We start from the raw sequence: 24,202 nt of genomic DNA, 5'->3' as shown, positions 1-24,202 counted from the left end.
GGAATTCTTCTGGGCGTATTTTTTATTAATAAAAGCGGCATACAAGTGCAGCTCCTGTCTTCTTAAATGGGCAAATCTACAAAATGGTTGGTCAAGATTACAATCAAATTTCAAATCTTACAACAATCGTATGCTGCTTTAGCTCAGATTACACACACGAAAAATACAAATTGGGCTGATCCAGCTAATGCACATTCGCTTTCTCGAGTTATCATAAATGTGATTGGATCTTTTACCTGAAAAGCAGGACTTTCTTTTCTAAAATATTTTCTGTTTTGATAAGGTTGCAGACAGTAGAGAAAAAAATCATCTGTTGCATCAAAGTGCTAGCCAGCATAAGCTAACATGGACAGGTTGTATGACCAAAAAAAACAAAAGTCAACATTTTACTTTAAATACATTTTGTGTTATCTTTTGCCTGATAAACATCTTTGGTTCTATGTGGGGTCACTGCTTGATGTCCAATTTAAATCTGGGTCCTGAAGCAAAATCAGTCGAGAACCACTGGTCTTAAACACACCTTATAGAGATGCAAATGTCTTTTATTTAAGAGCTCCTGCTTAACTTACCCTTAGTATAATTTAATTGACAGCAAATCTAATATTTCTATCTCTCTCTCTCTTTTCCTCTGTCTTAGAAGAGACAGCGTTTGAAGCAGGAGTGCGGGTGCAGATCCACAGTCAGGCGGAGCCTCCCTTTGTGCATGAGCTGGGTTTTGGAGTTGCCCCAGGGTTTCAAACGTTTGTGGCTACCCAGGAGCAAAGAGTGAGTAAGCTTTGACCTCTCCTTCGACTTTTGTGATTTCATATCTCCCAAGGCGTTGTTCAGTATTTTGATCATTCCAGCCAAAGGGATAGGACAGGCAGCAGTAATTACAAAAATGTTAATTAATAGAGCAAAATTACACTGGGGTTTAATCCACTTGTGAAAATGCCTGTATTTTTCATTATGAAATTGCACTATCAGCATAACAAGTTGAGCAAATAGTTAAAATGAAAAATTTACATGAATTTCAGAATATCTTAGTATTGTATATCTCATTTTGTGCAACTTTGTGCAAAACCTGATGATCCCAAGCATTGTTTGAAAATGTTCCAAAGACAATAGAAGCAAAGAAACATGACCTTTTGTACAAAGGCTTACATGGTTAATTCCACCATTAGCTTAGTTGATTAGTGACTTAGAAATAGTGCAGAATCTTAAATATGTCTTATTCATTTTACCCCCATAAAAAGGAACATAATATCCCTGTACATTTAGAAAGAGCATAGATTCATGAAATATCCTTTGACCAGGAAGGTGCATCTCCTACTAATTATCATTGGCCCTGATGTTCTATATAGCCAGGGGTTGTAATGACTCACTGACACAGTGTAGCAAGAAAGCCATAGACCCAGGGAGAAAGACAACAAACAAGGTGAATGTGCCCATTTTCTGGGGCTATGCAATATGAATGCAGCTATTGCAGTGGGGATTTTATTTGGTTGGAGAGTCTTGAGCTCGCAAATTGGATCTGAATGGTGTTCTTCTCAGAACTGTCTTTTCATCCCACTTTTTGCTCATCTTATTAGAGCACCCTATAAATTTAGTATTGGCTAATTAAATTTATTTCAGGCTAAGACCTCAAAAAACCCTGAAACATTCAGCAGTGGGATATTTTTCCACTCCCTCCTGTCTATCTGAACCCTCATTTCTTCCTTTGAGGGCTTCTCTGGCAGGCCCTCTCCAAGGGCAACTCCTATAACCATGCCTGTAAATATGCAAAATTAGATCATCTTATATTTTTTAGGCTAGTTTTTAAAGATTCAAAGATTTAAGAAAAATAATTAGTCATTTCCAGCATTCAATGACAGAACATCTGCCAGAATCGCAGCCCTCTAAAATTGACTATGATGTACTGTATCAGTTCTAGTTTTGTTGACATGAAATAAATAAAGGTTTTTGAATGCTTGATCATTATTACATAAAACTACTGCATAATTAAGGGTTAGGGTTAGGTATAACTAACACTAACCCTAACGCGCACACACACACACCAAAGTCCCTTTATTTTTCTTTCATTTATTTATTTATCTACTTTTTGGCATGGTTTTGTCTTTATTTTGAAGAAACTGCAGAGCATTTACCAGAAAGAGGCATTTTCTTATCTGCACTGTTCAGTGCAGCCTGATCTAATGAACATTGTGACTGTGTAGGCAACATTTCTGCAAAACAAAATAATGTGCTGTATTACACTTTTCGCTGTAGATTCCCAGTGCAATGTCCAACGAGGGGAACCAGAAGCCACTGAAATGGAGTTGTAATCAGACACGGTTTTTAAAGTGTTTTATTTATGTTTTTTTGAGTAAAACGTACCTCCCTAACCTAAAAACTTTAACCTAAACCTAACCAATAGTATCTTAAAAGCAAATGAGAGGTAAACAAAACAGACATCCTTACCCTAACCAACACTTAAACCGGACTGATGAAAAGTAAATTTTCTGAAGCAACCAAGTCATTTCGTGTCTCTTCAAGGACATTTTGTTCTCACGGTCAGCTTGCATGCTTGGCTGGGCTCGAGCCTCGGTCTTCCGAGTCCAGAGTCCAACAAGCAGGTGAGCTACTGCGGAAGCTAATCACTTTGAAATAAATGTGTAAATTTAGGTGGCTCTGTAATACAAATGATGTATTATAGTAAAAGTGTTTTGATATCATAACACAGCAGAGTGTGTGTAATAGAGCAAATAATAAGTGTTTATAAAATCATAATCAGCCATTGTACTCGTAATTTGTGTGAAAGTGAAGAAAAAGCACAGTTGTTGTAGCACATCTAGAGTTAATTTCTCCAGGAAACTGCAGCAAAACGTAGAACGTGACACGTAAAACTCAGTTTGCAAAATTTTAGACTAGGTTGGGTCAGTGGGATGGTGTAAATGTGGGTTTAGAAAGCTTTTTTTCTCAACTGTCATTAACTACGTTTCCATCCACGGATTTTTTGCGAAAAAAAATAAAATAATTATGGATTGATCTTAATGGCATATCGATCTGATGCTGCAAACATGACACTTCCAGGAGTGCCAACACAAATATCTCGTATCATGCACATCGGCAAAAGCATGGAGAACACATGAATGGCCACTCTTTGCAATTAATTTAATCATGGTAGACATCCGTTTATTTATTAAAGTTGCTTTTACACACCATTCAAAATAATAGACGGCAGTCACGGAATTAGCCCACAATACAAAAAACATATTTCTGTGCACAAATATGTTTAAAATAAAAAATAAATACACAATACTAGGATAAAAACACCAGTGTGCTTTTTTTTGGAACACTAACATGGCCCAATTCTATTAAATTATTGTTTAGCTTACTTTTGAAAAAATGCCGGCAAAATACCTTGTATGAAATTAAATAAATTACCAAACGAAAAAAGCATTAAATTAAAAAATAAATAAATTACAAAATGAAAAAAATATATATTACATTTAACTGCTACTGTGGGACATTGATTTGTGATGCACACTTTGTATTCCAGATTAAGGAATTTTTAGTGGTCAGTCATGAAAGAAGCAGATCTAAGCTCATGCCTGGTTAATAAAAGCTCAGTTTATGTCAGAAGGTTGAATATCAAGTCTATACCAGGCCCTGCCTGCTCTCCAACATCACAACAAGCTGAGTGTGATCATAGGTAGTGTAATTAGACTTTATGAGGCTTCACAAACACACACACACATTCAGGCTGAAAGGGAAGGTCAGTATGAAGGATGGAACCCTGAAATCTAAAATCTCACTGTTTAATCATTAATGAATAATTAAAGGAAATGGGACATCAGCATTTTCAACAACTCAATCGACTGTTTGAATTAGGCTCTCACTGTACAACAGTTCAATACTCGAAGTTAATATATAGTAACTTGCATTTTAGAAACAGTATGCCTTGTTATTTTGTCTAGCTTTACTCTGCAAATGAAAATAATTCCAAAGAATTGCACAGCAGGATCAATGGTTGATCCTTTGAACTGTTAAACACACAGGCTGAACAGCCTGTCTGAAATACTGTGAACACAAACAAGTGGAGTGATACAAACATTGAAGCATCCTAAGGCTGTTATACTAGATATCAAACATGATCACACTGAAAGTTGACATGTTGTTACAGAATGTTCTGCCACACTGATATCGACCTCATTCTGCCAAATTACTGACAAGCTCCATCTCCCATCAGACATCTTTGTATTATTTCAAATGTGTTTATATTTTCCTGTGGCACTAATGACACATATAAGTTATCACATCCACATAATCAATGATGAGTGTGATTCAGAGGTTGCATTTTTCTTTAAATATTACACTTTTACTCCACTGACGGTTAGGTTTAGAGTTGTGGTTTGGGTTAGGGGTAGAGTTAACAAAATATACCTTCCTGCTGACTATTACATCATTTGCAACAAAAAACAACTTGCTTTTTGCATCACTTTGTGAAGCTTATATGTGCCTATACATTCAACAACACTTCCATCTTCGGCCACTGGGGCAGTTGTTCAAATTTTGGTACGCTCGGACCGATTTCAGCTGAAGAATTTTCGAACAACTGCTGCCATTTCACAGTGAGTCTGAAATATCAGCACTCCTGGAATGCTGCTTCATTCCATTCACAATAGAGGACAGACACTTACAAATTTTTGTAGGATTAGAATTATATCTTTGTACCTATATTTGTTACTTAAATGTTTATCACAAGAACTAATTGTAAGCACCAATTTGTAATAATCTGATCTTAATAAATTATTTCTATAACATGCCTAGTATTTGCACTTTTTAGAGCTGTATTTGCTAACCTTTGATGCTCTTTGTAAAACACACAATTTGTTTTTCTTAATATACTTTGAGCAAGGCCTAATTAAACAATTGTTGTCTTGCAGTTCAAAGAGAGTCTAGAGGTTGCTACTAGTTGGAGAATTGCAAATCAAGCAGTTGTCATTGAGTTTATTTTAAAGAAATCATTTTTTGCAGGAGGCTTTTGTCAGTGTTTTTCCTCTGATACCTAGTGTCAGTTCTGGAAGCTAGGTTTATTGTCTGCTATATTCTGATTCTCTGAGCAGAGGTAACTAAGAAGAAAAGCCTTTTAAAATCTTCCCAAACCAAAATAGATTTGATTTTATCTGTGTACCACCACCACAAAATTTAATTTGCCTGTCACTTATCTTTTTCTGATCAGTAGCCGTGTGATATCAGCTCTTAAATCTGTTCCTGTGATGCTCAGTGGTTTCAGACACAGCTGGACAGAGATTATGTTCCCTCTTATCCTCTTAAAGTCAGCTCATTATTCATATTTGGCTCCTTTAATATTACAACTATATTTCCCCTGTTGAGACTGAATAAAGCTGGCCTGCATGGAACCGTGGGTACAGTATGCTTAGAGTAGAGGATGTGGGCAACCTGTTGTTTTCGAGCAGATGGGCTCCTCCTCTTTTCCACCTGGCATTTCCTGTGCCGTGTTTCTCCCTGTGGTTGTGTACTCTCTCTCTCGTCATTCTCTCTGAAATCCTTAATCTCACTCCATATTTCTTGCTCCCTTGACATTCACGCCTGTCACTCCCTCCTTCCCTCCCTCCACCCTCCCTTAATGTCTGCTGCCAGGTTCATGAAGATGATGGCTAGTTCAGGCTGTTTGTTAAGGATTTTTGGAGTATGAATGTGTTAGGAGTTGTGGAGTTGTTTGTAAGTAAACATTACGACCCACTCCAGCAGGATGCCTGCTGCTTTACTGGGCAAAATAAGCATGTTAATTTTACTATGTTTGTGAAATGAAGAGTTATGCATGAAAAGTGTGGATGCAGCATCACACAAAAGCAATTGTTATTATTATAAAAAACTTTTTTTTTTTTTTTTGGAAATACCCTATTCACAGACATATTTGCCACCCATTTATTAATTTATTTTGCAACTAAAAGTGTTCAGGGCTAATGATGTCTCTGGCATAGTAGTATTGTGAAAAGTGCTCACATTTTCTCTCTTTGCACATCTCCATTAATATTGCAGTTGAATGTACATGTGAATGTCATTCATATGCTCATGAATTTGTATTATTTCTTAATACAATATTTCTTTCTCCTCCTGTAGCTGACATACCTTCCTCCTCCGTGGGGTGGGTGTGTATCCAGAGCCCTGGATTCAGGCTTATTCCAGGTTTACAGTGTGTCTGCCTGCCGCATAGAGTGTGAAACACGCTACATCATAGAGAACTGCAACTGCAGGATGGTCTACATGCCTGGTACGTCCCGACACAGTGGGAGCTGAAACATTCTCTTTACTTTGACTTCTACATTTAAATTTACAATTTCAAAAATACTTAAATAGCATAATAGCATTAATACTAATAAGAAATCAGTTCAAAATAAAGGGGGGGGGGGGGGCGGGGGAGTGATAGTGATGGTAATAAAATTCTTAATAATATAAAATAATGGCGGGCCTGGGTACCTCAGCGAGTAAAGACGCTGACTACCACACCTGGAGTCACAAGTACGAATCCAGGGCATGCTGAGTGACTCCAGTCAGGCTTCCTAAGCAACCAATTGGCCCAGTGCTAGGGTGGGTAGAGTCGCTTTGGGTTATCCTCGTGGTCGCTATAATGTGGTTCTCGTGGTGAGTTGTGCATGGATGCTGCGGAGAATATTGTGAGCCTCCACATGCGCTAGGTCTCCGCGGTAACGTGCTCAAAAAGCCACATGGTAAGATATGCAGATTGACTGTCTCATACGTGGAGGCAACTGAGATTCGTTCTCCAGCACCCGGATTGAGGCGAGTCACTACGCCTTACGTTATATACAGAGACACCTCTAAGTAAGCCATGTAGGCTGTTTTACCTGAAATGTGGCTCTGTAGTGTTAACAAAACATTGCTCTATTTGTTTGAGCATCCCTGCAAATTTTAAAAGAAGTGAGAATACTCTACAGCATAGACATAGACAACCAGTGAATTTAGTGATCAAAGCTGTGATTGGTTTCAAACATACTGTATATCAGAGTATTACATCACCGCTGTTATGATGTGGTGAATTAATAAACAGAATGTGGATATGGACTCATGTTTGAGAACAAAAGATTTACAGCTCTATTTTATGACTATTCGTGTTTGTACAGTCTATCATGAAATCAAGAGGGACCAATGTTCCCATCCTCTCTTTGTAAATCACTGTCAAAAGTATTTATCTTTTGTTAAACACATTCAAGTGGGTCACATTCACATACTTTCCCAAAACATGTCAGCATGGAATCGTGTGCAATGATAACGTGATGCCTTGTGGCATTTGTGGTTTGGAGTTGGCAGTCAAGCAAAACCAGGCTGAGCTGCATTCAGAAAGGTCAGAATATGAATGAATGAACATTACATTTATATAGCGTTTTTCTGACACTACACTCAAAGCGCTTTACACAGTGAACGGGACTCTCCTCAACCACCACCAGTGTGCGGCATCCACCTGGATGATGTGACGACAGCCATAGTGTGCCAGTACGCTCACCACACACCAGCTGTTGGTGGAGAGGAGAGAGTGGAGTGATAGAGCCAATTAATGGATGGGGATTATTAGAAAGCCATGATTGATAAGGGCCAATGGGGGGAATTTGGCCAGAACACTGGGGTTACACCCCTACTCTTTTCGAGAAGTGTCCTGGGATTTTTAATGACCACAGAGAGCCAGGATCTCGGTTTAACATCTCATCCAAAGGACAGTGCCTTTTTACAGTATGGTGTCCCCATCTCTCTACTGGGGCATTAGGACCTACACAGTCCACAGGGTGAGCACCACCTGCTGGACTCCCTAATACCTCTTCCAGCAGCAACCTTAGTTTTCCCAGGAGGACTCCCATCCAGGTACTGACCAGGCTCAACCCTGCTTAGCTTGAGTAGGCAACCGGTCTTGAGCTACAGGGTGATATGGCAAATATAGAGATGAATACAGTTTTATGTGGGTCAAAGGTGTTTGGAACAAGCCCTCGAACAGTAAAAACAAACTTACAGAAGCTGTGAGTGGACTTGACATACTGTACAATTTGAGAATCTTTTTAAAATGGTCTTTGCAAACTTTCAGTTTTACTAATAATGTCTACCTGTTAATAAAACGCCATTTTTAACTCCCGATACACAGATGTTTTTTAAGACCTAATATATTTTCATTACTTAATACTGTTATATGATATCATGAACTTCTTAAATGAATGTCCTTATTGTCTCATTGTTGAAGCCAATTTATGCTCCTTCATAATAGCTGATCGTAACAGTTAGTGCTGCAGCTCTCTCTTTCATTTCCATCTGGCTCTATTTAAAATACTTTATTTTTACACTATATATATATTTTTTCTATTTTTACCTCTCTCTTAAAATTGCACTGCCTTTTCATAGAGGTCTGAATTAATACTGACCATTTGGTGCCAACATCAAATCACCTTGCAAAGTCAATTGATGCTCTTAATAGGACAGTTATCTTATAAATGATCTATCTTTCATTCATATATAGACACCCTGGTCTAATACTGTAAATATAAATTAAATAACAGATTATGATTGCCTTCCATCCCTTAAAGGTGCAGTATGTAAGATTCAGAAACCCTTGTTATTAATGATAACTGTGGCCGTTATGTGAACCGCAGCCAACTACTTGTTGCTCGTGCTCGCGCTCATGCACACACTCCATAGGGATGTGAGCGAGCGAGCATCCAAAACAATGACGTAACATACAAAGAGACTGAACGTGATTCACTGGCATCATGCTGAAAGATGTCATTAAAATTACAGTTATGATTGTTTTACTACAAACTTTGAGACTAAACTAAAACTACTTATCTGCTCACATAGCATACTGATACACAAATACAGCTACATACTACCGAACTATACCCGACAGTTTACTGTTGCACTGCACTGTTATGTTGCACTATTTTATGTTTTGTATGTCATATGTTGTACTACGATCAAGAAACCAGCATATTTGCTTAAATTTATCCTGTATACCTGACTTTTAGTCTAAAGAGAAGATCGTTGAAATTATTTGAAAGTTATGAAGCAAGGTAGCTTGCAATTCGTCAGTGTTAGCAGGCAGAAATTACACAGATCAATCCTAATGGCACTATATTTCACATGCTTTGCAGTTATGTAAGCTTACCTGTCCAATAAGAAGAACGCCAATTCAGGGTCCAATGAAGGTCCCACCAGGAATCAAATGCCCTGCCGATGTTCACTCTAGTTTTCACTCAACCACGATCACGCTTAGCCAGACAGGATTCAGTAGATAAATGTTTTTTTTTTCTTTTTTTTTTTTTTTTTTTTGGCTTATTTTGAGTTTGTGTAGGAGTCAGTGTTGTGCTGGGAGCCGGCCGTTTGCTGGATTCCATCTCTAAGATAACGTTACCTAGTGTTGCAGTTTGTTGTCGCTGTTGAATAGCGGAAGCACTGAGGCAAGGCTCTCGGGAGCGTGCATAAACGTCATATCCTTTGAATTTTCCCGGCAAAAGCGACCCGCTCCCTTCGCATGAAAATCAGTCTACAGGCTTTAATATGCAACCTAGGAAGTCCGGGAAGGGCTCATTTTTTACGTTGCGTTACAAGCCGTTCACACATTGGCAAAAAAGGCGAATATTACATGAAAATTGTTACATATTGCACCTTTAAGGAAAATTTGCTTCGAAAAAAAATATATACATTTTTATTGAAAATTGATGTAGAAACATAATTTGTGTGAAAATAAATAACAACAGAAGGTTGTTTTGATTAAAATTCTGTTTTTTTTTTTTTTTTTAAAAAGGTGGTGAAGGAGCCTTTTTCCACACTTGGGGTAAAAGGCTCCCTCACTTGTGGTAAAAGGCCCTTTGGGGGTTTAAAGTGATTTCGTGTAGATACCAGGGCAATAGTTACAGTGCAAAATTTGTCAACTAATGCAAATAATTTTGAGACAGCAAGATGCTTTTTTGAGTAACAATTTGAGATGATGCTTACTCAAAATAACTACTTCAGAAAAAGTCAACCATTTCTTGTTAATAGGGCTGGGACGATTCATCGACGTAATCGACGTCATCGATTACAGAAATACGTCGATTTGCATAACATGCATCACCGTGTCGCAATGGAGTAATTAAAATAACAGCCGCCCGTATGTATGGATTAAGTATGGATTCCCCCGAAGAAAAAGCTGCAGCTAAAAAAAAACTTGCCTATGGTCATCTAAAGCATGGGAGTATTTTAGCCAGAGACCCAACAGTGTGGTGCAGTGGAAACTATGCAAATTGGAAATGGTTTATCACAGCAGTACAACCGCCATGAACGAACACTTGAAGCGAAAGCGTCCCAGAGCACCGTAAGTCCTGTTTACTTTTTGTCCCCACCCAAGCATGACATATTAGTATTACAACATGTGTTTCAGTTAGTAGTAGTCACTTTAAATTGATTTTCTAAATGTTTAATTTAAACGCCCCCATATTAAAAGTAATTTCTGCACCGCTGCTAACGTAGGGTGACCATACGTCCTCTTTTTCCCAGACATGTCCTCTTTTTTGGACCTTAAAAAAGAGTCCGGCCGGGATTTCTAAATTTGCGAAAATGTCCGGGATTCGGCTTTAGTTGTATTGTGATCTGCATCTGGTCTAATACTTCATTGTGTGTGCGTGCATATTTGGATTGCTTTAACCCCTCTTTGTAAGTCCCGCCTTCTCACACACCAATTGGTTGATTATAAGAGGCTTGCAACAACTATTGGCCAAATGCCTGCCTGTCAATCTCTCCACGAACGCGCGAAGCGCTGTTGTGTTAGGCATCAAACAGTTGCTTGACAGCAGCAGCAAATGACAGCTGAGTGGAAACCATGCCCAAACGAAAGTGCAAATTTACAGAAGATTTGCACAAAAAATTCCCATGCTTTCGTCCAGGTCGAGATCCGTGGGAAGCAGAAGGTATGACATGTAAAGCTGGCACTTATGTGTCAGTTGCTAATAAAGGTGCAAGTGATTTAGAAGCACACATTAGCTCTGCCAAGCATAAAGGGTCAGCAAAGGGTGAAAGTTCATCAGGTAAATTAACGGTCTACTTTTTGCGACCAGGTAAAATTATCACATTGCTTCATTTTCCATGGCCATTCAAAATAATACTAATAGTTAATGAAGGTACACTCATGGCATCAAATATTTTATTTTAGTACATGGACATTCAAAAGAATGTTGGAAATTTATATATATATATATATATATATATATATATATATATATATATATATATATATATATATATATATATTTATGTTATGCTAATAGAGTGTCTTTTTCACTGTATTAAAGTTTGCATTCATAGTAACACTGTTTTTTGTTGCAGAATAATGCCCTACAGTGCACACTTTGTTTCTTGTACATTTGTTTGTGTTTAAGAGAAGGTGATTTAATAAAATATTGAAATATTGATGAGAAGTTTTTTATATTTATTTTGGGTTAATTAATTGTTATATTAATCAAGTAATAACTATAATAATCTTAAGAATAATCAGCAAATTAGTCGTTAGATTAATCGAAAAAAAAAAAATAATCGTTAGGTGCAGCCCTACTTGTTAATTTGAAACACATTTGGCATTTTATTACATCTCAAGTATTCTATAAACAAACTAATCTCTATTATGATTGGAGTCAATGTGAGCCCATAACAAATCTATTCGCCCCACTTTAAAAAAAATAAAAAAATAAAAATGAATGAAATGAAAATGATAAATTAGTATTTTGTCTAAAAATAAATGTGTTAATTTCAGGGATTTTAGAAAGCTACATTAATTTGTAACATTTAAAAAAATATTTAAAAAAAAATTGATCAAATTGCCTCAAAATCATACTTTATGTGAATTTACATGAAGATCTCATTGATCAGAAATGTTTTGCAGTTCATAGTGTCAGACGGGTGTTTGGGAAAGTGCTGTGGTAGTTTTTGTTGCTATTTAGTGTTTTGGGAGAAAATAAAATCAGTGGAGCCTTTTACCCCACAGAGCCTTTAGACCCGTTGTACCCTAAGGTACATTAGGGGTATTTTTGATACATTTGGTCCAAAAGCAAGAATACACACAATTTGCTCTCTTTTTTTCATGCACACACACTCACACATGTTTATTTACTTCTTGTGTTGAGTTTGACTGGGTGAAGTTTGGGTCTGTTTTTCTCTTACTCCGAAATACTTGAAGAACATGTTTTCTGTGATTCATTATTAATTTAAGAAGGTTGAATAAAGAAGAACCTTTCTTTCCCGGTGATACTTTTTGTTTTCTCTTTGTTTCTTTCTTGTCTCTAGGAGATTCTCCATACTGTACTCCTGAACAGTACAAGGACTGTGCTGAACCTGCTCTGGGTGAGTGTGATCTTTACACAATCACATTTCTACACATACCTACCGCCATTTATTAACTCATAGACAGCCTACACTCTCTGTCTAGGAGACATACACACTGTTTACACTGATATCGAGTGGCATGATGTGATGCATCGAAACAAGAATATTCCTTTTATAATCAATGAAGTATAAATTTTATAGCTGATTATGAAGTCTGTCTGCATAGACTAGTTTTAGACTAGACATGTTTTAAGTGAAGCTGTACTTAAGAGTCCGTCTCATCAGCTAGACTGTCTGAACATATGCAACATGTTCCCTTACGATTCAGTACACTTGACATTGCGTCAATAAGCTGACACTATGGGGAGTGTCCTTCTGCACGACCTAGTTGAAACCTTTCTACAATAACAGCAGGATTGGCTATAGTGTTTAAGCCATGCCCTTTTAGGCACGAAGCTGTCCGGTATAAAATCGGGGGCGCAAACACCATACCTCAGAATTTTCTTCCTTCAAGACAGTGATTCATCTCTCATCTAGAAGGCTTCTACTACTTCGCCATCGACATATATGAGTCAGCGTGCGGGATCTTCACGGCAACAAGAAGACTCTCCGCTCACCTGCAGTGTTCTGGCGAACATTACAGATCAGCTGGGCCGTGCCCACGCAGAGACAGCTCTCATAGAGACAGACTGCCCTCACTATGAGGGCATGAGTCACAAGATGCTTTGCTCGCGAATCACCCTCATTCTGAGATTCAGGAAATTCAGCCTCTCATGCACTCCCGAGGGATCGCAGGTGGACCTCGTGCAGGCACACGCCCAGCGAGCCCCTCAGTCTCCATATACTGCGTTTATGCTGATGCAGTATGTGCATGACGAGCTTCAGCCCGCTGCAAGAGCGCACGACCTCGTCACGTTCGGCGGTTCTGATGCTGGGGATGATGATGTTATGTCTCTTGCTGCAACTGGCGAGTGGTCTGTGGCCACCAACGAATGACGTGCCACCCCTTCCTCCAGCAAGGGTGAGGAGTGTGCACAAGGAGATGCTTCACGTCCTTTCAAGGGTGGTCAAAGAGCTCGGTCTCGAGTGGTCTCCTCCAGAGGAACCTGCAAAATCTCACCTTGATGAATGGTTCTTGCAGTCCGGACGCCATCAAGCAATCGTGTTCCACAGATCTTACCCGCTCTTCCCGGAAGTTCTTAATGAACTGTCAAAATCCTGGTGTGTGCCCTATTCAGCTCATTCGTACAGCAATTCCACTCTCCTCACTAAAGTGGACCACGGGGAAGACAAAGGTTATGCCAAACTACCCCCTGTGGAAGAGGCGGTAGCGGCACATCTCTGTCCGGCGAGTAGCAGGGCATGAAAGTCACGCCCCGTTCATCCTTCCAAGCTGTGTCGACTGATGTCCACACTGGCTGAAAAAGCATACTCAGCGGCGGACAAGCTGGTTCAGCACTCCACGCGATGGCGGTGCTCCAAGTTTTCCAAGCTAAGCTCCTCAAGCAAATGGACAAACAAGGCTACTATCCAGAGATATTCAAAGAGCTCCACATCGCAATGGACTTAGTGCTGCGAGCCACGATGGTCACTGCACAGTCCGTTGGTGGCGCATTGTTGAGCGCTGCATTATATCATACAATGAACAAACCAAATTGCCCTCTGTCACGTTACGTGGACGCGTGGCGTGCCATTACAGGCATTTCCGACTGGGTGCTAAAAACAATCGGAACATGGTTATACGATCAAATTTGCACGTCGGCCACCCCGTTTCAACAGTGTTCTGTCTTCCATGGTTCCGACTGAAGACGCGCCGGTGTTACGATCAGAAATGCACAATCTTCTTGTAAAGAACATGATAGAGCTTGTTTAATAAGCCTGCTGTCCCACTGCGTGAATGCATGGCAAGCCCTCACGGGTGTGTCAGACTGGGTGTATAAAACAATCAAGCACGGTCATACGATTCAGTTTGTATGCTGTCCACCTCGCTTCACCGTTGCTTTGCAATCTGTGGTCTTACCACACAATGTACTGGTGTAGCACGCAGAGATTCACAGTCTCCTCACAAAAAAACACGATAGAGACTGCCCCAGACTGCGACACACACAGTGAGATTTACAGCCATTATTTCCTCATTCTAGAGAAGGACGACAGGCTTCGGCTCATTCAAGTTCTGAGACGCTTGAATCGCGCTCGCGTGTTTAAAATGTTAACTCAGAAACAGATCTTATCACATTCGTCCTCAGGACTGGTTTGCGTCAATAAATCTGAAGGAAACGTACCTCATGTACCAGTTGCACCATGTTACAGGTGGCTTTTAGATTCACGTTCGAGGGAACTGCATATCAATTTAAAGTCCTTCATTTCAGTCTCTGGCTCCCCGCACGTTAACGAAATGTATCGATGCAGCGCTCGCCCCACTGAAAATGAACGATATGCGTGTTTTGAATTACCTCGGCAATTGGTTATTACTAGCCAATCAGAGGCACTACTGAGCGAACACAGAAATTTTCTGCTTTGCCATATGGAAAATCTGGTCTAATGTCAACTGGGCAAAAAGCACACTTTTTCCCAGCCAGTAAATCTCCTTTTTAGGAGTTCGTCTCAACTCTGTGAGTATGCGTACGCATCTCACGAACGAGCGCGTACAGACCATTCTTTGGTGTATGTCTTAGTTCAAACATTACCGCTGAATTCATTACAGAGAATGTTGGGTTTTATGGCTGCAGCATCCGCCATCATAACGTTAGGTCTGTTACACATGAGACCTCTCCAGTACTGGCTCAAGCGATGTTCCACATTGCACCTGGAGCCTCGGGCGCATGCACATCACGGTGACTCGCAGCTGTCTGGCTGCTCTAGCACCATGGACAGCACCGGCCTTCTACCAACTGGGTGTTATGCTGAGTCAAATTTTCAGAAGGAAAGTGCTGACCACAGATGCATCCAACACAGTTTGGGGCATGGTGTGTGATGGATGCCCGACTTTCGACACCTGGACAGGTGCAAAACGGGCGTGGCATGTCAACCGCCTAGAGCTACTGGCTGTGTTTCTAGATTGAAAGCTTTTAATTTTGACATTGTGAATCACAACATTCTGATTCATTCAGACAACACAACAGTAGTGGCGTATATAAGTCACCAGAAAGTGCAGGCCCACAAATGGCCGATGAAACGCAAGTATGCATTTCCCCCGGTGTGCCACCTTCATTCTTTCATCAGCAAAGTCCGATTGGAAATGGAAACAGTTCTGTTAATTGTGCCATAATGGCCCAATCATTCTTGGTTTCTGGAGATGGTAGAAATACTGGCAGCATTCACACTTGTTCAAATGAAATGCACTAACAGAGCAATCGCACCAGAGTTCGTTTTAATCAAACCAAAACTGCCAAGTGTGAACACACCCTAAAACACGAGACATTTGGCATTTGGCATCCACCGATTTGGCCATCCACATGTGGCCTTTGAACAGAGCACAGCGGACGAGCCAAAATTGGCTCAGTCAGTTATGAACACCATTCACAGGCTAGAACACCGTCCACGAGATGCCTTTACACACTGAAATGGAACGTGTTCACTACTTGGTGCTTTTCACATGGCAAAGACCCAGTAAACTGCCCCATACCTGAAATTCGTACATTTCTTTAAAAGCGATTGGACGCAGGGCTCACTCCGTCAATACTCAAAGTTTATGTGGCGACTATATATGCGTATCATGCACCTGAAGCCGGCACCTCTATAAGCAAGCATGATTTAATCATAAAATTCCTTAACGGGGCGTGGTGGCTAAATCCCCCTCGCCTGGCTACAGTCCTGACTTGGGGCCTAACTTTGGTCCTAAAAGTGCTTGCAGGCCTCCCTTCAAGCCTCTGGACTATGTTGAATTGCGTATGCTTTCTTTTAAGACCGCATTACTTCTGCCTTTGGCCTCAGTTTAACGGGTCGGTGATTTGCAAGCACTGTCAGTTGACAATTCATGTCTGGAGTTTGGTCTGGGTCTTTCAAAAATCACTGTCAAACCCAGGCCGTGGCTTTAGTCACGCCCCTCAGAGCGCAGGTGGTTCACCTTCAAGCCATATTCCCTCTTCCATTTAATTTGGATGAGGAACAGTCCTTGCATTTATTACGCCCTTTGCGAGCACTGCACACATACATTGAGAGCACCTGCCAGTTCAGACTGTCTGACCAGCTCTTTGTGTGCTATGGATGATGCACGAAAGGAATGTCTGTCTCCAAACAAAGACTTTCTCACTGGATCGTTGATGCGATCGCCCTGGCTTATGAGTCGCAGGGTGCGAATTGCCCAATTGGTGTTAAAGTACACTCAATTAGAGGTGTGGCCTCTTCATGGGCATGGATGAACGTTGTGTCCTTACAAGACATATGTTTTGCAGCAGGATGGCCTTCTCAAAACACGTTCACAAGGTTTTACAACCTAGATGTAACGTCTCTCTCATAGCAAGTCCTCTCTGTCTAGAGCACTTGCTATTCCATTGGCCAAGCATATACTTATTCCCCTCTTTTTAAGTACAGGCTCCCTGTCATTTTACACAACCACCTGCATTAAGACCGTTGTATTTCCCAAAAGTCACAGGCACTTTCATTACAAATAAACTTCCTTCCCGACTGGGTTCGTGAAGGGGTTAATTCATACTATATGACCATAGATCATATATACATATATATATATATATATATATATATATATATATATATATATATATTCAATCACTTGTGGCATACTTATGTCAGTCACTGTCCCGCGGGACTGCGGTGTCATGTTTTCTCTCTGGGAAGGTTATGCCATGTAGTACAGCATTATGGGAATCTGATCCCCATAGCGTCAGCTTAGTGACGCAATGTCAAATGTTCTGAATCGTAAGGGAATGTCTCGGTTACACATGTAATCTCGGTTCCCTGAGATGAAGGGAACGAGACATTGCGTAAACTGGCCGCACTATAGACTCAGGGTTTTTTTAGGTGCCAGAGAGCGATGCACTCTTTGTCCCTCAGTCAGAAAAGTCTGAGGAATGGTGTTTGCACACACAATTTTATACCGGACAGCTTTGCGCCTAAAAGGGCTGGGCTTAAACACCATAGCAAATCCTGCCGTTATTGTAGAAGGGTTTCAACTAGGTCATGTAGAAGGACACACCCCATACTGTCAGCTTAGTGACTCAATGTCTCGTTCCCTTCATCTCAGGGAACCGTGGTTACATATGTAACCGAGATGTTTTGAATCCTGATTGTATTACTGTACACACTCCTGTTGCACAAAATAATTTACACACACGCACGTAAAATCCGACAGGTTTCTGCTCTGCAGGCCCTTATGACTATCACTGTGACCCTCCACAAAATCCAATTACATAGAAAAACTTGTGAAAACAGCAGCCACTGTCCCTCTTTCATTCTCTGCTTTACATCTTCCCCGCCTGTTATAGTAGCACTTTGTTCTCTGTTCTTAAGTAGCAGCTTTAAAGAGGATAACTATTGTATTAGAAATAAAACTGTAGTAGAAAAGCCGTTGCTTGTGTGTGTGTTCTGTGCGGCTCTGGATAAGATTTAAGACAGTGAGCAATATCAGAACCTGTCATTATCAAAACCTATTAAACATAATCTTCGCCAGCCTCACCAAATTAGACTATATTAACTCTTTGTGAAATAATTTGAATGTATGCTTTAGTTCTCTTATAACAATAATTATTTGGAACATTAAAACATTTTTGGAAGTCTTTCAGATGTTGATTTCTCTTGACACAGAGACTTCTTTGTTGAACTTTAAATTCCCCAGTGAGCATGCCCAAATTAACTCATTATCCAGGAAAAAAACAAAGCCTTAAACTGTTCTGTGCAACACCTCTACCAACAGAATGTAGGCTGGCCCTCATTAACTCTCTCTAAGTAACCATCTGACAGTATACCAGCGGTGTATCCCACACATAATAAGCAAGTTGGCTCCATGCTTACTCATTATCTTCCACTAATGAGGAAATTCAAATTAGAGCTCAACTAGGACTTTACATTTTCTCACTGTTCATGTATTTATTACACAAACCATTTCCAGCAGCTGTGGTTGTCTAATTTTACACTCATTTTTATGTAAAACGTTTTTGTTTGAATTCAGTGTGCATTGCAGAAGATAAAGCCAAAACAGACGTTCAAATAATCTGAAGAGTGGCATGATTCTGAACCAGTGGAAGAGGTTTGACCTCAATTGACAAGTAAAGGCACAATGGCACAGCAAAAGAGGTTGAACAGCTTGTCCAAAAACTTTAGCTGCTGGCATCAAAATGCTTGACAGTTGGTTCTTATCTTTGGCAAATTAGAGAGGAAATTATCACATACTCCAAATTTCTTCTCACAGCACCCAGAGGAAGAAAGAAATGTATACTTTGAGTGTCTCCTGAGCAATATGCATATTACCATATTTAGACAAAAATTTGAGGCTAATAGAGGTATTAAATGGGGAATTTATGTATTTAAAAAAAAATAATTACAAAGTCCTTTCAGATTATTAAAGTTTAGAATAGGCAATTATAAAGAACACTCAGGGGAAAAAAAGGATATAACAAACAGAATGTTATTAGGGAAATTGGCTTTCCAGAATGCAATAAAATGTACTGCTTACTATATACTGCATAGTATATACATTATTGTATACTATAGCAACTATTGAAAAATTGCCTGTGAAAAAGTATACACCTTAAACATTTCAAAATGTAGTATATTACATAATTTTCACGTATCCTCATGTTTCACATTCACTTGAAACGTTCAAAATAAATATTACCAAACTACTTAGCTTTTTGTCATCCAATTCTGTGCATAAATATTTTACCTTTTGGCAGTCCAGTCAAAAACAGTGTCAAGACGGAACATCAGAACAGATACAGTACCTATTAGTAAGCACATGCACTCTGGCACACTGATCCATGGTGCTCATGTGGGTGATGAAAGTTCAGATCTAGCTTGCAACATATCCTGATCCCATTCATCCCTCTTTCCCGATTAATTATTGTTCTCTCTCTGCTATTCTATAAATAAAATGGGCCCAAAATTTAATTAAACAAATACAAATATGATCACTTCGTTTGTCACATTGGAAATTGAGGGTCAAATCAAGTGGACTGCATTAGAGAAAACAGTATTCCACAGATTGTATACTACACATTTGGACAAGTGTAGTGCTGTAGGTCATCCATATTATTCATGCATACAGAAAATGTGCATGCTGTGCACAGTACACATACTAATATTGCAAAAGTGTATGATAGCGTGCAATACCAAATCGTTTTTATAGCAGAACGTTTGGGGCTCAGAGCAAAGGACATGCTAAAGGCAATGCCTACAGAAGACGAGGGTTTAATGGGTCTCTATGGGGTTTATGCAGGGTGTGAACAGTGCTGTGAAATTCATACAGAGCGATGAATTTAAGGGGAAATTGTCACCATTATGATCATATTTAACACCTGTGTGTTTGTGTGTGTGTGTAGAGGATGTCAAACCTGATTTAATTCTTTATTTAAATTGCATTACTTGAGAGAGGGGAAGGAAGTGGGAAAAAGAAGTCAAGGGAGAAATAGAAAAGGGCAGGGATGGATGAATTTTGAAATGTTTATCTGAAAGGTCAGACTCTATCTCTAGGTTATGCAAGTGATAAACTGATTAGAAATTGTAGGATGTCATAACCAAGAGCAAAATATTTCAGCTCTAGACAACAGGTAAGAAAAGAGCTAAGGAATCCCTTTTGATCCTTTGCATACTATCCACCTTTTTCACAGGCAGCGAAATTACCCATTATGCTAAGCGTGTTCTTCCAATACGGATGCTACAGACTTCAGCTTTGCAGCTTATTCCCATTACCAAGCACTGAAATATCACTGACAACAGTCAAAAACGAGTGAACAGTCTGTGTTTACTTAACGTAAATTCCTTTCTCACTAAAGGCCGTGTGTGGACATTCAGTTTCAACGGCAATCCCTGAATAGATAAGTACACAATCACACACATTTACATGGTAAAGTTACTGGGCTCTAGCACTCTCTGCACATGCCCTGTATGTGTGTGTGTGTGTGTGAATGAGAGAGAGAGAGAATTCACATATATGATGCGCTAGATTTAATTACGTTTTTTGTTGAGCAGTTCGATATGAAAACAGCCAAATCGTGGACATTTAGGGAATCTAGAAATCCCGACTGGTCGCTTTTTAAGGTTTGAAAAAAGAGGACGTATGGGCATAATAATATCTTCAGATTTGAGGCACGTACCTTTGCATTATTTCTGCATTAACAAGTGCCGCCTTCTCATGCACTCTGCCGAGAACAACTTGGTCTCTCCCTCATTCACAATACATAATATTAAGCAGAAAGATGTCTGTTGTATACCAATGTTGATCCTTACATTTGCTTTTCTTTTAAGGATCCACTTGATCATCGTAAAAATTCCTAAAGGAATTTCCTAAAAATCCTTTTGCAATTTAAATACGTCATATAAATAATAATAATAATAATAATAATTTTATAATCAAATAGGATATCTTTCAGTATTTAAAAACTGTTGTAGCTCTCCTGTGATTTCCTATAACTGTCCAGTATCAAGACATTATTCCAATATAATTACATTAAAATTACAAATGTATAACAACCTTTGCAATACATTATTAATCCTATAAGTTGTTTGATAAAGATTACACAATATCCAGTTGAATGCTCTAGAAACCAACTAAGAAGCAAAAGTCCTTTATGAATTTCAGTTTATCTAGTAAGACCTTTTTATTCTGAGAGAATGCATGTTTGATCCCATTTGGATCCTTTTAGATTGGTTTCAGCAAATGATAGAAATTCCTTTAGGATTTTTTGACTACCAGCAGACAGACCTTTAACCTTACTTTAACACTTACAAAAAGGCTCTTTGGTGTGTTTAAACTCTTTATTGCTCATCTGAAATCTACATGTCAGCACAGATATATTCAAGACAAATGCTTCTAGATGAGCTTTTCCGGTCAATCATTTAGTCTCCTGTTCGTCAGTAAGTTTTTCAAGACTGTTTGATAGCACTTTGATGATATAGCCCTTTATTTGGTTACCGAAGTCATTATGTTGGTGCATCTGCCTATAGGGAAGATTACGTGCAACAGGTAATATTGCTTCCAAGCCGTCAAGAGTTGACAACAGCGATATAAAAATGTTTTGACAAGGCCAAAAGTTTAATTATACCATTCAGATCGCTTTGGGTGTGTTAGTATTTGTGTGAAGACATTGAACAAACCCTCCATGGGAAGAGAAGGATATGACAATTGCATGTTTTTTACCTTGTCAGTTGTTCTACAGGGATGTCGTATACTATATAGAACTCTGAAGAACTGACATACCGTATATGTTTCCCTTTCATCTCTCCAACCTTTCCTGTCTCTTCTCATTTTCTCTTTTCCTCTTTCTCCTTTACGTCCTCTGTTCTCTCTTCCACACACCCTTCTGATCTCTCTCTAGTTGCTCTTTCGGCTGTTGAAGGCACTAACTGTATCTGCAGGAGTCCCTGTAACATGACACGATACAACAAAGAACTTTCTATGGTCAAGATCCCCAGTAAAACCTCTGCACGCTACTTGGAGAAGAAGTTCAACAGATCTGAGAAATACATCACGTGAGTATACACACCAAATGTCCCTGTTACAACAAACTTCCCACACAAAAACATCAAAATGACTTTGAATTCAGCATCCATTTTATGAAGTATTTAAACGTAGTGTTGCAACTTCTTCAGCACATTCCAAACTTTTTAATTGTTTTCTTCATTATACCCTTTGCGGGCTTTATCCTTCAAATTTACACACCTAATTACTGCCACCAATTTGGGAAATTACCAGTTAATGTAGCACCTCAGATTTAAGATCACAGAGATACAGCATTGTTAATGATCACAAGTGTGCACTTCTTAACAAGGACAGCCTCTGTTGTTGCCCTCTACAGTGTTGCTAGCGCTATAGTCTTGCAGAGCCAAACGTTTTAGTAAAACATAAAGTCTGGGCCACATTGCAGCTTATTCTAGCATCACCCACTTAGAGAGGAAGGAGATCTCCCAGATATGTGAAGAGACAGGGGTGGGTTTATTTGAAATAGATGATACCACATTAATAGAAGCACAAGGAAATAAACTCAAATTATTAAACAAACATTAAAAAGCCAACGTGTATCGGCAGACCAACTGCCTTCGTCAGGACATGTCAGTCCGTGGCCAGCTGTACAGATAACATTGACAAATTTTGTCTGTCCAAATAGACTGATAGACTTATTATATTAGCCCTGTACCTTGTAAAAACATCTTAATTTCTAGGCTAACTGCCGCACCCCACAAATCCTGTTACTATACTGTACTATAGTGCTCATGCTTCTTTAATTTTACAAGAAGATTTTTACATGACTCATATGTATCATATCACTTGTTGAAATCCTGTTGAAATGAACACTAGAGGTGCTACAAGAGTGACTTTTATCCCCTTTCACAGAGTAAAACAGCAGATTAACAGTTCATAAACACTTTTCACCCTGTTCCTCACACAATGCTATCTTATGACATCTAAATACTTTTAATACATGACTTTTAAGACGATACATGTTAACGTTTGAATTACATAACTGTACTCACAAGCTTGTTTGAGTGTAATCAAATTGCTCGGTAGCTCAATTGATAGTGTTGCATTTGCGATGCAATGGACAGGGTACGAGTCCTGAAGAGCACAGAAGTCAGCGCATGAGCCAAAAGTCTTATAGAAGCACCATAAATTGATGTGGTTTCTTCAGCAATTTTTTCATGTCACATTTGCTTTTTATGACAATTTCAGTTCAGTTTAAGGTTTAGGGTGGGGATGTAGTTTTTGATTATTTAAAACTCGAAAGAGCATTAATGTATCATAACCTCATCTGTTTTTCATGTCACATTTGCTTTTTATGACACTTTCGGTTAGGATTAGTTTTAAGGTTTAGAGTAGGGAGGTAGGTTCCCTTTCTATTACAGTTCACTCAACATTGCGTAAACACTATGGGGAATTCCTTCTCAGAGGACCTTGTTGAAGCCCTTGTACAATAATGCCAATACTGTGATTGGCAATGGTGTTTGAGCCCTGCCCTTTTAGGCATGCAGTTGGCCTATATAAGCAGGTGCGAAATTAAAAACAAATTCAGAATTTTCTTCCTTCAAGACAGTGACGTCAACCCTCATCTTGAAAGCCCTTTTTGCTTCGCCATCAAGATTATACTTCTTCAGCGGACAGGATCTTCTCTGCAGACGCAGACAGGATGACTCATCGCCTGAGTCATATATATATTAGTCGTGCTGTCGAACGCATTGACCATCGAGAAAACAGATGGTGGGAGACATTATGCTCACTGAAACCTGTGCCAAGCATTTTATCAACGTAGCATAACAGTAGAACATGCCCGCAAAGCACAGATAGAGCTCCTAACATTGTAACATCAAGTCAAGTGAAGTCAAGTAATTTTTATTTGTATAGCTCCTTTCACAACACACATCATTTCAAAGCAGCTTTACAGAAAATCATGCATTAACAGAAAATGAAACCGTAATATCTATAAAGTCTTGGAGTCATCATTGTGTAGTTTGATTAAATACGATTATGAAGTGTGTATAAAAATAAGTAATTAAATAATAAATGTATTTAGAAACCCCGTGAGCAAGCCGAAGGTGACTGTGACAAGGAACACAAAACTCCATAAGATGTTGGTTAATGGAGAAAAATAACCTTGGGAGAAACCAGGCTCACTGTGGGGGGCCAGTTCCCATCTGGCTAACAGCATGAATATAATGTCAATATTACTTATTTATGTGCAGTGCAAGTCATGGTTTA

At 39.3% G+C, this 24,202-nt stretch overlaps 1 protein-coding gene across 2 annotated transcripts in view; it reads left to right on the top strand.

The window, feature by feature from the left end:
• LOC127450817 (acid-sensing ion channel 2) overlaps window positions 1-24,202 on the top strand; it is a 731,245-nt gene that overhangs the window by 676,146 nt on the left and 30,897 nt on the right. For both annotated transcript variants that reach the window (XM_051715203.1, XM_051715202.1), the window contains 4 exons: window positions 638-765; window positions 6,109-6,259; window positions 12,298-12,354; window positions 21,828-21,981. In XM_051715203.1, coding sequence (XP_051571163.1) covers window positions 638-765; window positions 6,109-6,259; window positions 12,298-12,354; window positions 21,828-21,981 — 490 coding nt within the window. The remainder of the gene's footprint in view (window positions 1-637; window positions 766-6,108; window positions 6,260-12,297; window positions 12,355-21,827; window positions 21,982-24,202) is intronic.

This window comes from Myxocyprinus asiaticus, chromosome 13 (genome assembly GCF_019703515.2).
Source record: "Myxocyprinus asiaticus isolate MX2 ecotype Aquarium Trade chromosome 13, UBuf_Myxa_2, whole genome shotgun sequence".
In the NCBI taxonomy this organism is placed as follows: domain Eukaryota; kingdom Metazoa; phylum Chordata; class Actinopteri; order Cypriniformes; family Catostomidae; genus Myxocyprinus; species Myxocyprinus asiaticus.
This window is presented reverse-complemented; position numbering and strand designations above follow the sequence as displayed.